Consider the following 13,427-nt stretch of genomic DNA (forward strand, 5'->3'; position numbering starts at 1 on the left):
TATGGAGGCAAGAGAAGGAAAAACAACTGGTATTTATTTTGTAAATGTTTGGTGTCAGGGGAAAAGGGGGACCCAGGAGAGACCCAGGAGACTACTTGTGGCCCATGGGTTGCCCAGATGTGCATTACAACAAAGTCAGTATTATTTCCTCTCCCAATACTGCATATTCCTACCCCCCCCCCCCAAATACTACTACAACTCTGAGTGGTACTCTCAGAGGGAACTCTGGGAAGTGTAGAGAACAGGGATCTCCTCACAACTCTCAGCCCCTTAACAAACTACAGTTCCCAGGATTCTTTGGGAGGAGCTATGGCTACTTAAAAGTGCTATGATACTACTCTATATATATAGTGCAGATGATGCCTAGATCTCCAATGCTTTGGGCCCTGCTCCTGACGTGCGCAGTTGGTCTTAAAAGTTCAGTCACTAGATGGTGGAGTAGGACTGAGAAAACAATTAATTAATTATTGTTTATCTCATCACGGAGTATGTGGAAGGCCTGTAATCAGACCCAACAATTAATGATAACCTGATGAAACTTTTACTTTTGTTCCCTCGGACACCTCCTCCTATCTTAGAAAGGAGGTTAATAATCTAACTACTCACAAGATACATTAATTTATATTTCCATGTGATTGTATTTAAGTGTTTAAACACGGAAACCTTCTGGTAAAGGCGGTAAGAGGGGAAAGCAGGAAAGCCTGTTTTTGAGAAAATTTGTGACACAGCAGCACCTAGTGGTTCATTTGGCAAATTATACTACACCGATGATTCTAATCTTGCTCACAAATGCTCATTTCTCTTTATGACTCAGGCCTAAATGAGTGGTAACCAGCAAGAAATGGAAACATTTGTATAATTTGTGTTTACTCTTCACTTGGGCTTTCAAGCCGTTCTGCTGCACTTGGTCTCAGAACACATAGTGACAGATGTAAAAGAAAAATAAAGTGGGATGTTGCAACTTTTCTGTAGTATTCAGCAGCGCTCAGAGCGTTTTGCCCTTTCGGTCTTCCTTTCCCCTCTCAACCTTGTGACATAGGTTAGACTTCAATCCCTAAATCAGGCGTCGGCAACCTTTTTCAGCTGTGGGCCAGTCTACCGTCCCTCAGACCATGTGGTGGGCCGGACTATATGGGGGGGGGGGATGATCGAATTCCTATGCCCCACAAATAACCCAGAGATGCATTTTAAATAAAAGCACACATTCTATTCATGTAAAAACACCAGGCAGGCCCCACAAATAACATATAGATGCATTTTAAATAAAAGGACACATTCTACTCATGTAAAAACACGCTGATTCCTAGACCATCCACGGGCTGGATTGAGAAGGCGATTGGGCCACATCTGGCCCAGGGCCTAAGGTTGCCTATCCCTGCATTAAACTAAGCAATGCAAATCCCTTGTGTGAGAAGGCATTCACCAATGTACATGTATAGAGGTCCTCTACATGCAGGTAAGGTAAAGGTAAAGGACCGCTGGAAGGTTAATTCCAGTCAAATGTGAATATGAGGTGTGGCGCTCATCTCGCTTTTAGGCTGTGGGAGCCGGCGTTTGTCCACAGACAGCTTTCTGGGTCATGTAGCCAGCATGACTAAACCGCTTGTGGCACAACAGGACACCATGATGGAAGCCAGAGCGCACAGAAACACTGTTTACCTTCCTGCCGCAGCAGTACCTATTTATCTACTTGCACTGGCATGCTTTCAAACTGCTAGGTTGGCTGGAGCTGGGACAGAGCAACGGGAGCTCACCCCGTCACGGGGATTCAAACAGCCAACCTTCTGATTGGCAAAGCCCAAGAGGCTCAGTGGTTTAGACCATAGCACCACCCACATCCTCTATATGCAGTGGGATCTCAGCACAGTTAGGAGGCCCCTTCACATGAAGGCGTTCCATCTACGCACAAATACTGTGTAGAATTCATATGTGTCCCCAGGAACTTTCCCACAGCTGGTAGTGGGCCAAAGATAAAACACCATTGTCTCATATGCAAAAGTGCCTGTACATTTTGCCTTTTATCTTGTTGTTGTTCAGTCGTTCAGTCATGTCCGGCTCTTCGTGACCCCATGGACCAGAGCATGCCAGGCACTCCTGTTTTCCACTGCCTTTCCATTGCCAAACTCATGCCAGTCGCTTCGAGAACACTGTCCAACCATCTCATCCTCTGTCGTCCCAGGGTCTTTTCTAGGGAGTCTTCTCTTCTCATGAGGTGGCCAAAGTACTGGAGCCTTTTATCTTAGGTTCTACAAATAGGAACAGGACGGGGTTGTTCTGTTTGCAGAACGTTGGTTCTGGTTTCAGGCCATTTTGTTTAAAATGATCAGATAGAGAAATGGCCTAAATTCACCTTTTTTCCTCAGGTACATTGCAGAATTAAGGAGGGAACACTTTCGTCCCAAACACCTGTAAAAACTGTTAGGAGAAAGGATGTTTAAGTATGCACAAAGCTTACTTTTTTTTTCATCCTGTGGGGAAAGTTTTTTTTTTTAACAACAAACCAGGTATTTTACTCCAAGTTTATGGTGCAATCAATCTAGGTTTGTCAGCATAGTTTTGTTGGTCTTAGCACTTCATAAATCATTCCACTTCATAAATCTAGTCCTGTTATGAGCATAATAGCGTACCTCGACAGTAATCCCTGAAAGGAATCACACCTTTGGGGGGAAAAAACACCTTGAAAAAAAACTGTCCTACTTCTTTTTTTAAAAGCAGTACAGTGGTACCTCGGGTTACAAACACTTCGGGTTACAGACTCCGCTAACCCGGAAGTAGGACTTTGGGTTAAAAACTTCACCTCAGGATGAGAACGGAAATCACGCGCCGGCGGTGTGGCGGCAGCGGGAAGCCCCGTTAGCTAAAGTGGTACCTCAGGTAAAGAACGGTTTCAGGTTAAGAACAGACCTCCAGAACAAATTAAGTACGTAACCAGAGGTACCACTGTATATGAATTGTGTTTATGTATGTATATGGGAGAGAGGGAGGGAGGAAAGAGCGGTCAAAGCTATTTTATTATCAATTTTTAAACATTTCCCATAATATTTGGCTCACTTATAGCAAACTGCGAAAGAAATCTCTACTATCACCAAGGAACATTTCAATTGCTATGATATTAACTACCGTATATTCCGGCGTATACGACTGGGCGTATACGCCGACCCCCAACTTTTCCAGTTAAAATATAGATTTGAGATATACTCGACCACAGATTCTCCACCCGGCGTATAAGACGACTCCCAACTTTTGAGAAGATTTTCCTGGATTAAAAAGTAGTCTTATATGCCAGAATATACAGTATATCATAAACTATATTGATAAGACAGCAGTTTAATTTCTTACATGGCTTAAAGCACAGTTGATATATTAAACATTACATGCTCTGAATGAAGGCATTTTTTTTCATCCGCTCCACGAACTGCCACTATTTAGGTTTCTAAATATTCCTCAGGCTTATCCTGATGACACTTTTGAAGTGGGGGCGGGGGAAGGCGCCATAAAAAAAAAATGACCCTTCCCTCAGTTTTAATGTCACGAGGAAATGATCCCACCAGGTAAAACTGCCTTCAAGAAGCTTTTGGTATTACACATGTGAAGTATCAACAGTGAGTGTCATTTACCTTTTTAAGAGCTGGAGCTGCTAATTGAAAAACTTTTGCACCAGATTCAAGGGGTGGTTGTTAGGTTTGTTCAAAAGGGTCCCTCTCCCCAGGCCTGCCCATCTCTGCCTGTACCACTTCATTTGCATGGAACTGGGTGGGTGGGCTGACAAATGGAACAATCCTATGCATGTTTCCATTGGAAGCAAAGTTTTTTGCCAGGTTTACCTGATTCGCAACCGACGACCGTTCCTGAACAGCCTCGGCAGTACCACACATGCGCGGGTGACCGAATGATTGGATGACTCCCTTCGACTGCATGCAATGGCCTTTTCTCTTCCATTTACTGCCAAAATTGTGGCAGATGCGCCCACACTGATGGTGCGTAGATGGCATTTTGCGCACTTGGACACTGCTTTATTTTCCCCCAAACCATTGCTGGCAATAAATACCAATGTTCTTCATCTATTTGCTTCAGATTTACTGTTTTTTTCTGATTATACTGAAGGAGTTAAGCTTATTGCGATTTTCACATTGCACTTTTTAAATGAAAAGTGGTATCAAAATATTTTAAATAAATGAAGTTAAGTCTCATTGGGCAACATCCAGTGTGCACAGATTTTCTATTGACCGCTTTTAAATGTGCTGCTTTTAATGTAATGATTTGTGTGTTAAAACAGATTTTATATATGTACAGTGGTGCCCCATTAGACAAATGCCTCGCTAGACGAACGGCATTCGCTAGTGGAAGGCTGCCCCGCTAGACGAAAAAGTAAATGGGGCTGCCTCGCAAGACGAAAAAGATTTTTTTTCGGCGCGAAAACCTCCGCACTGCATTGCCACTTCGCTAGACGAAAAATTCGCTCTACGAAGACACTCGTAGAACGAATTATTTTCGTCTAGCGGGGCACCACTGTATATAGTTTTAATTCTTTTAATGTTTCAAATGATTTCTCCCCTATGTTTTTAGCGATTTGTCTTGATTCCCATCAGGGGAAATGCTGGGGTATAAATCAATATATCATCACCACCAACATCACCACCACCACCACCACACAATGAGACTTTTCCTTCTTCTGCTTCTGCAGCCACCCCTTTCTGCTCTGAAAAGTCCAAAAATTTCCCCAAACAGGTGTTGGGAATATGCAGGGAGCTGCAGGAGGAGGGTGAAATCTGTCTACTACTGGTCGGACACTGTTAGATTTCAGCAACTGGGTCCAATGAAACCCACTCCTTGGTAAATCCTTGCATAGGATTTCAACTTTACACTGCATTCCTGTACGTCTACTCACAGATAACAGAATCCAGCAGGGTGTACTCTCATGGAAGAGCCTACAGAATTGCAGCCTAGATGTATTTACAAGTGTCTTAATAGCTTTTTCTTATAACAAATAAACAATTCAATGAACACCTAAAATTAAAAAAAAAAGTTTAATGTAAAAACAGTAAACTTACACACATTTCACAGCATATACAGCAATATACAGTATTAATTTACAACTCAGATGTACAAATATTTTAAAAATAACGCTCCAAGGAACTGATATCCAAGAAAGTATACTGGGATTCACAATCACGGTTGCTTCACAAAACAAAACGTTGTACTGGGGTACCATTTGCGAGCTTCAAGTGGCAGAATGGTTGCCGGAGGAGCAGGGGGACCCAGTTGTTACAGATGACAAATCATAGAGTTAGTCAATTTTGAGAACGGGCACTGCATATGCAATAGGCTGATTTTCAACTGGTAGGAAATGGAAAGGTTAAAATTGGGTTTTTCTTTTTAAAAAATTAAAGGTATTTTACACCTGATTAGCATTTTGGCACACACTTGCTACACAATGTTCACTTTGATGCAGGATTAGTAGCTCAGTAACTACTGTATAAAAGTACTTTTTAATTTATACACAGTACAGTGGTACCTCGGTTTAAGAACAGTCCTGTTTATGAACGATTCGGTTTACGAACTCCGCAAAACTGGAAGGAGTGTCCCAGTTTGTGAACTTTACCTCGGCCTAAGAACGGAATCCGAACGTTGGAAGGGCCCCTGCGGCAGGAGCCCTCATTAGGGAAAGCGCGCCTTGGTTTAAGAACAGTTTTGGTTTAAGAACGGACTTCCGGAACGGATTAAGTTCATAAACCGAGGTACCACTGTATACAATTAAATTCACTGTATGAAATGATTTACTACTGGCTCATAACAAGCTAGTTTGCCTAGGACAGGCATGTTCAACCGGTCGACCGCAATCGACAGGTAGAACTTTGGGGTGTTGCAGGTTGATTGCGGGATTAAAATCAGTGATCGCCTGTGTGCTCCTAATAGATCGCTCTGCTCCGCCCCCTCCCCCTGCATTATGTTTCATTGCGGCCGCCGCCGTGAAAGCTTGTATTCACTGCGTCGTTGGCCGAGTGTTTTATGGAGGGCAGATAGCGTACTATTGTGTGAGCATTTTCATGCAAATCTCCCCCAAAATAGCCGAACAACTCTGGGCACTACTCCCCCCAAAAAAGCTCTTGGCAATGGCAATGGATAGATCACAGTCTCTAGAGAGTTGGATGTGCCTGGCCTAGGGCAACATCCAGTTGTGCCCATTCATCTACAGAACGGACTTCCTTCCCCCCACAGCTGTGTCACACACACACACACACACACTTGAAGGTTGGGGGAACCTTCAGAGCAGATTTGGGGGTGACACAGAGGGCTGCAAGAGAAAAGGATGGAAGGCAAAGTCCTGCTGCATGAGCAGAAGAAGTCCACTCACACAGCATTGGGATACAATCCACAGTGGACTACAATATAAGTTAAAAGAATCATTTAAGAGAAAGACAAAAAAAAAAAAAAACCAACCCTGTAATACTTGTGAAAGAAAAGGGCATAAAAGCTGAAATCTTTCAGCATCACATTGTTAAGAAAGAAGGCATGACACCTCCTACATACTTTTACAGCAGAAACCATTATTTATTGACTTTTCTTATTTTCTCTTCTTGCTTTCCTTTTTTGCTGCGCCGTCTTCAGTTCTGCCATTACATTCACTGTTTTATAAACCCAACCAATCTGAAAAGCAAAACAAATTAATTAATTATGTAGGCGAGTGAAGTAGCAGTCCTTTTGTATGTGAACAGGCAACTATTCTACAAGGGCTGGTCCTTCTGTAGCCAAAACAGCACCACTCAGGTACAAGAGGAAGGTATGATGTCACTTGGGGGGGGCCCCTTGTAATCTGTAAAAAAAATTACACCGCCCCCAAGCCTTCAGAAGAAAAGGTCTAAGGGGTGGCGAAAATCCAAGCATCCCAGTGGGGACTGAACATGTTCAATGGGCAATGAATGCTGAGTCTGCTGGAAAGAGAAACTGGAAAAATCAGGAAGAGCGATGAAATAAACAGGCCCAGCTGGCACTCTTGAGCAGGAGCAATGTTTTACTTCATATCATCACCATCATTTAGTTTTTGTAACCTGCCCATCTGTCCGGGTTGCCCCAGCTACCCTGGCTGCCTTCCAACAGGATATACAACAACACAACAAAAACACAACAGGACATCACACATTAAAACACACCCAAATAATAATAATAATAATTATATATCTTACTTATTATTAATCACTTATTACTGCCGCTGTTATTATTGATGTGTTAACGGCCTTCTATATCTAAGAGCCACAAGCCGATGTACAATAAAAATAGCAAACAACAGTTAACACCCCTCCCCAATATACATGTATTTTAATCAAAAACAATACAAAACAGACAACCATGACAGAAGTCCATCCATCCAACTGAAAAGGCTTTCTTCAGTTGTTTCCAGAAGGTGCAGGTAGTGGATGCCTGTCATATATTGACAGAAATGCTATTCCACAGAACAGGGGCAGCCACATCGAAGGCCCTGCTCCGAGGGCTTCTGAAAACGTTAGAACTTGTGAGGGCCAGAGTGACTTACTGGTCATATCAGGGACATACCGGTACTCCAAAGTTCAGGGCTGACTGTGGATTCTTACAGCACCATCCATAAGCAATTGAGATGTTTGGGGAACCCCAGAAGGTTCCAGTTGTTGTTGTTGTTTTAAAAAAAACTTTAGCAAAAAAAAAACCTCAAGTGGAAGTGAGGAACCACAAAACAGCCCCGTGAGGACTGAGCATGCTCCGTAGGCATGGAATGCTTCGACTGCGGTGGTGCTGGGAAGGGAGAGAGATAATGGTCTGTCCTGGAAAAGGGCATAGCTGGCTCCCTGGACCCAAGTTATTCCACACAGCAGCATTTTGTTGCAGGCCCCATTTGTACTTCTGAACGCACACATTTGTAAGGCAAAATAAGAAGAAGAAGAAGAAGAAGAAGAGGCAGCACTTACCACAATAACGATAGCATTCAGCAGCAACGGTGCTGAGAACACTATGGAAATGAACATTCCTCTTGAATCAAAGTACTGGTGCTTAGAGAACAATCTGCAAAGGAAAATAAAACAGATGTTAGTAAAACAGATACAATTCTACACACATGATTATTTCATATGGATGATCTAGTATAGTTGCTGCAAATGCAAATTAACGGTTACCGAGAAACAGAAACATTGGACTTTTGCTCTCCCAATGGCTTGCAAGGAATTCTGCAGCAAACGTTCAGCTAGCCTCAGGTCAGTTTTCCACCATCTACACTTAAGTCGTCGCCCAGCCTGCTTCACTGCCCACAACTTCTCAGTAAGCAAAGGTGAAATGTTCCTGCAGTGTTGGAAGAGAACCTTCAGGAGCCATTTTGTCAACAAACCTCCTCACCTCCCCTTTTAAGACATTCACCTTGAACACTCAGTGTTTCCCAAAATTGGGTCACCAGCTATTTTTGGACTAAAACCCCCATCATCCCTAGCTAGCAAGACCAGTGGTCAGGGATGATGGGAATTGTAGTCTAAAAACAGCTGGAGAACCAACTGCTTCTGGAGCTTCATTTTAGATACCCAAGGTGTGAAATCTTTATTTCCCAAGTAAATAAAGGACACCAGATTCTTGCCACTCGCATGTTGCTGCCCCAGAGTTTGACTCGACTCAGCCATGATAGTTAATGTATATCTGGAAGCATATTTGAGACACTCCTGAACATAATAATTGGAGGTGTCTAGTTTACCTTTTTCTACTGCTTCTCCCTATGCCACAAAACTTGCTTTAAAAAGGGGGGGCTGTATGTGTAAGCTGTTAACATTTTGTAACATCGTCTGGCTGACTTCTGTTTGGAGTAAGAAAATGTATAGGGTGCTAAATGTAAAGGGCATAAGCACTCACAAGTCCCACCGATTTGAATGGCAGTGAGCTAGGCATGTCTCAGACTCTCCCACTGTCATTAATGGGATTCTTAGCCAGCAATCTTACGCATATATTCTTGGAAGAGGGCAGCTAAGAATTTAACCTTGTGAGGGGACGCCTTTGCCAATCTAGTGCCCTCCAACTAAAGCTCCCACCTGCCTCAGTTGGTTGGGCCTGGTCGGAGATGAAGTCCAAAACATTTGGAGGGCACCAGGTTGGCAAAGGCTGACATGTCATTTATACAGCAATGCTTCTGCTAATTGCGAAAATTCAAAATATCTCAACAGTAGTAGTAGTAGCAATAATAATAAATAATAATAATAATAATAATTTTATCATTTATACCCTGCCCATCTGCATAAGTTTTCCCAGACACTCTGGGCAGCTTACAGCATATATAAAACATAGAAAAACACCAGACATTAAAAACTTCCCGATTAACCTGTGGGGAACAGAAGACGACAACAATTTCGGCATGATAAAAGGTATTCAAAATAAACGTAGGTGCAAAAAGTTCATGTAATTACCTCCAATTTGTAGCCGCAATTTCATTGATATATTCTGCACAGAATACCAGGGTCACTACAACCAAGAAGACAAATTAGAATTCTGAAGCTTTAAAGAATCCGAGTGTGGGAATGCATGCGATATATGAAACCACGAAGAGAACATCTTTCCAAAATGTAATCTGCAAGACTGTGAAGAGCCTATAGGCTTCCATGCACAAGTTTCCATACTTAATTCCAAATTTAACTGGTGTGCCCAGGTAAGGGATGGATGAGGAACCTGTGGCACTCCAGGTATTGCTGGACTTCAAGTCCTGTCACACTTGACCATGGGCCATGCTGACTCAAGCTAGTGTAAACTTCAATATCTAAATTTTCTATTTATATATGCTTTTATATCTATTGCCACAGCAAAAATTGAGGGCTTACAACCATAAACTTTCAATTATAATAAAATGAAGATTCAACAAAAATACAGGGATGCCAAGCTATGAATATAAATTTTAAACTTCTAGAATCTTACACTAAAGCGGGGTCATTTTCTCAACATGCTAACGGTAAAGGGTAAAGGACCTAATGCTAATGAAAAATATGCTTTTAAAAAGTTTCTCTAATACTTTGTGCACATTGGAATAGATACCCCAATATGTCATATCCCAATTTGAAAGTGATTGACACTAACATACATAGTGCAGAAACGCATACTATACAGTTCAGTAAGCTTACAGAGATAGGCAGAGAATGAAAACGAGTGCATTAATTCCTTTAAAACATACCCAGATGCTAACTTCAGAGCAACAATATCATAAAAAATACTTCATTCAATACTCACTGATCGAAAGGAAGTGCCCTATTTGCAGGCGATAGTGCTGGAATGACAGGTAAGTGAGGAAGATGTAAGCTATGTGGAAAAATACAAGGCCTAGGATCCATGGTTCAGTCCAATCTGTGTCCTATGAGCAAAACAGGAAAAAAAAATCTATTAGAATTCTGCCATCAAATGCAGACAACAGATCAATCACCCTTTCAGGGGGATGGAAAACCTACATTGCCCCTCATAAACTGATGAACTTCAGCAAAGGTGCAACAATCTCTCTTGAGAATATATTTAACAAGAAACTGTGAATGCCTGTAAATGAGAAGGGGACTCAAACCGATTTGCAAGAAATGTTATTTGGTTTGGAGCTGCAGCACAAATGATGACAGCTATTGTTGGACTACAATTCCCATCATCCTTAGCTAGTAGGGCCTGTGACCAGGCAAGACGGGAGCTGCAATCGAACAGCAGCTGGGGACTCAAGTTTGAGGAAACACTAAACATTATTTCTAGTTTAGTAAATAACCCAGAGAAACAACCACTACTGCTTTTGTAGTTGCAACTCCTACTCTAAACATAAGCATGCTTTTGGAAAAGTTACATGGATCATTTTTCTCCAACGGAGGCTATGTTGGAGCTGCACAATATATCCCCAAGCACGGCAGCAGGTTGGAAGGCGGAGAAATATCTTGCTGCAAAGACGGGCGCGCCTTTTCCATTGCAAGCAGTTTGTTCCGCCAGAAAACAAATGCGGCAAGAGAAGGCAAAGGAGAAGCCCCCAACCTGCTTCTCCTGCTCTGAGCAATAGTTAAAACTGCGCGCGGTGCCTCTCCCTTCTTCCCCAGGTTGCAATAATGCCATGCCAGCACCCCGACAAAAATGGGGAGGGGGAAAAAATACGCACAGAGAGGGTGCGGGCGTCTCTGGCAAGGCTAGAGGAATTACCGTCAGGATCCTGAAGACTCCAACGTGCCTCGGAAGCTCCATGGTCCGGGAGAGGAGCAGGAAGGAAGGAAGGGCGGAAGGGCGAAAAACACCCTCCCGCCTCTCCGCTTGAAGTCAGTCGACACGGCCCCCTTCCGGATTCAGTGCCAATTCCGCCATGCGCGATGCGTAACGGTGCGTAAATGTTGGGAGGATAGAACCGCCTTCTCTTCCCCTTTCCCTCTGCCCTGCAGCAAACGATTCCGTGGCGCGCGCTGCACGACAATTAGAACTGCGTCCAATTAGAATCCGGAAGGATGTGCATTAAAGTTCCATTTGGAACAAGTTTGCGGGGGAGGAGAGAAACTCCCTCCGTCCTCACGAGAATCCGCCTGGAGGCGTGGACAGGAGGAAAGATTTGCTTCCTTCCTTCCCTCCCCTCCCCTTCAATGGGCGGGATCTTCGCATCTCTCTCGCGATGTTCTTTTTTTTTGGGGGGGGGAGGGATTTGGAAGGCTTATATAAGGCTGCGAGGGGTTGGAATAATAGCATCATAGCATTGTTAGATTGGAAGGTGACTCCAACGTGGGTCATGTAGTCCAAACCTGCAATGCAACGTGTGTGGGTTGGGGGCTTAGTGAGCTGGAAGGAGCCGCGCTGGTCGGGTCGCAGCACTATTTGAAAGGTTTTTTTTTTGGGTGGTTAGACCTCCGCCCGCCCCCGGTTTTAGCGGATTATTTCGTGGGGTGTTTAATGTAGATTTATTTTTTATCTAGAGTTGAAATAATAAAGTCATGCAAATTCACAACAGTTGGATTTTCAAAGAAGGAAACTTAGCACAGCAGCTTCAATAATAATTTATTATTTATACCCAGCCCATCTGGCTGGGCTTCCCCAGCCACTCTGGGCGGCTCCCAACAGAACACTAAAAACAGAATAAAACTTAAAACATTAAAAACTTCCCTAAGCAAGTTTGTTTTGTGATTACTTACGGTGGTTGGTATAGTATTGGGCTACTTAAAATCTCTTTAAAGTCCCTCTAGATGTTAACTTGAGAATTGAACACCTTCCGGGGAAAATTAAAATGTAAGGCTTGTGTAGCAAAGAAGAACTTTTATAATGTGATCACTCTGGAGGGCTTTAAAGTGGACAGATTATTGTTATTTTGCTAGATGGCACTAATGGGATCAAGAAAGCTTCATGTATTAAATACAGGAGGCCATTCTAGGGGGGAAAGGACAATTGTAGATGCTATTTTTGGTCCGATTAACATAATTTTTGGTAGTTAACTAGGTACCTCTTTGTAGGAAGTTTGGAACCCAAAATAACGGAGAACACAATGGAGAAAAGGAAGGATATAGGCATGTACCATTAAATATTTTGGTTACAACTTCATTAACCTTTGAGATGGGAGATTAAGAATTTAAGAAGATTTCAAAATATTGCCTTTTCTTTTAAAGTTTAGATAAGTGCTTTTGTATTGTCGTGTGGTTTAGACATCTTAGCGCTGTCTCATCATTGCATATTTGGGACACAGGAGGTGTTTAAATAAAGAAAAGTTGAAAGTAAATGGTAAGGAAAATAATGCAGCTTGTTAGTTGTGGACACGTACTTAATTACCATACCCCCATCTTTTAGAAATTATATTAGACACCCCCACTGGTTTTAATTCCCTGCAGCGCTGAAGTGTGCTCAGGGAGACATCTTGCAAAAATTGTTCAGTGGTACCTTGGGGACGTGGGTGGCACTGTGGGTTAAACCACAGAGCCCGGGGCTTGCTGATCAGAAGGTTGGTGGTTCAAATCCCCGCGACGGGGTGAGCTCTCGTTGCTTGGCCCCTGCTCCTGCCCACCTAGCAGTTTGAAAGCACGTCAAAGTGCAAGTAGATAAATAGGTACCGCTCCGGCGGGAAGGTAAACAGCGTTTCCGTGTGCAGCTCTGGTTCGCCAGAAGCGGCTTTGTCATGCTGGCCACATGACCTGGAAGCTGTACGCCGGCTCCCTCGGCCATTAACGCAAGATGAGCGCCGCAACCCCAGAGTTGGACACGACTGGACCTAATGGTCAGGGGTCCCTTTACCTTTACCTTCCCCCGGTTCATGAACTTAATCCATTCCAGGAGTCTGTTCGACTCCTAAAACCGCACTCAATCGGAAGCCGTGGAAACTGCATCAGACGTTCGGCTTCCAAAAAATGTTCGCAAACCCGGAATACTCACTTCCGGGTTCGTAGCGTCCAGGAGCTGATTTGTTCAGGAGCCAAGCCAACCAAGATACCACTGCATTTATAGTTTGCAGA

The 13,427-nt window shown here is 43.2% G+C and overlaps 1 protein-coding gene across 1 annotated transcript; it reads right to left on the reverse strand.

Annotated features, from left to right (window-relative positions):
• Window positions 1-6,478: 6,478 nt before the first annotated feature.
• Window positions 6,479-11,226, reverse strand: TMEM18 (transmembrane protein 18). Its single transcript, XM_033143018.1, has 5 exons — window positions 11,152-11,226; window positions 10,222-10,342; window positions 9,411-9,465; window positions 7,941-8,034; window positions 6,479-6,648 (listed from the first exon to the last, which is right to left on the reverse strand). The coding sequence occupies exons 1-5, from the start codon at window positions 11,191-11,193 to the stop codon at window positions 6,553-6,555; spliced, it is 408 nt and encodes a 135-aa protein (XP_032998909.1). The 5' UTR covers window positions 11,194-11,226; the 3' UTR covers window positions 6,479-6,552.
• Window positions 11,227-13,427: the final 2,201 nt, after the last annotated feature.

This window comes from Lacerta agilis, chromosome 3, assembly GCF_009819535.1.
Source record: "Lacerta agilis isolate rLacAgi1 chromosome 3, rLacAgi1.pri, whole genome shotgun sequence".
Lineage (NCBI taxonomy): Eukaryota > Metazoa > Chordata > Lepidosauria > Squamata > Lacertidae > Lacerta > Lacerta agilis.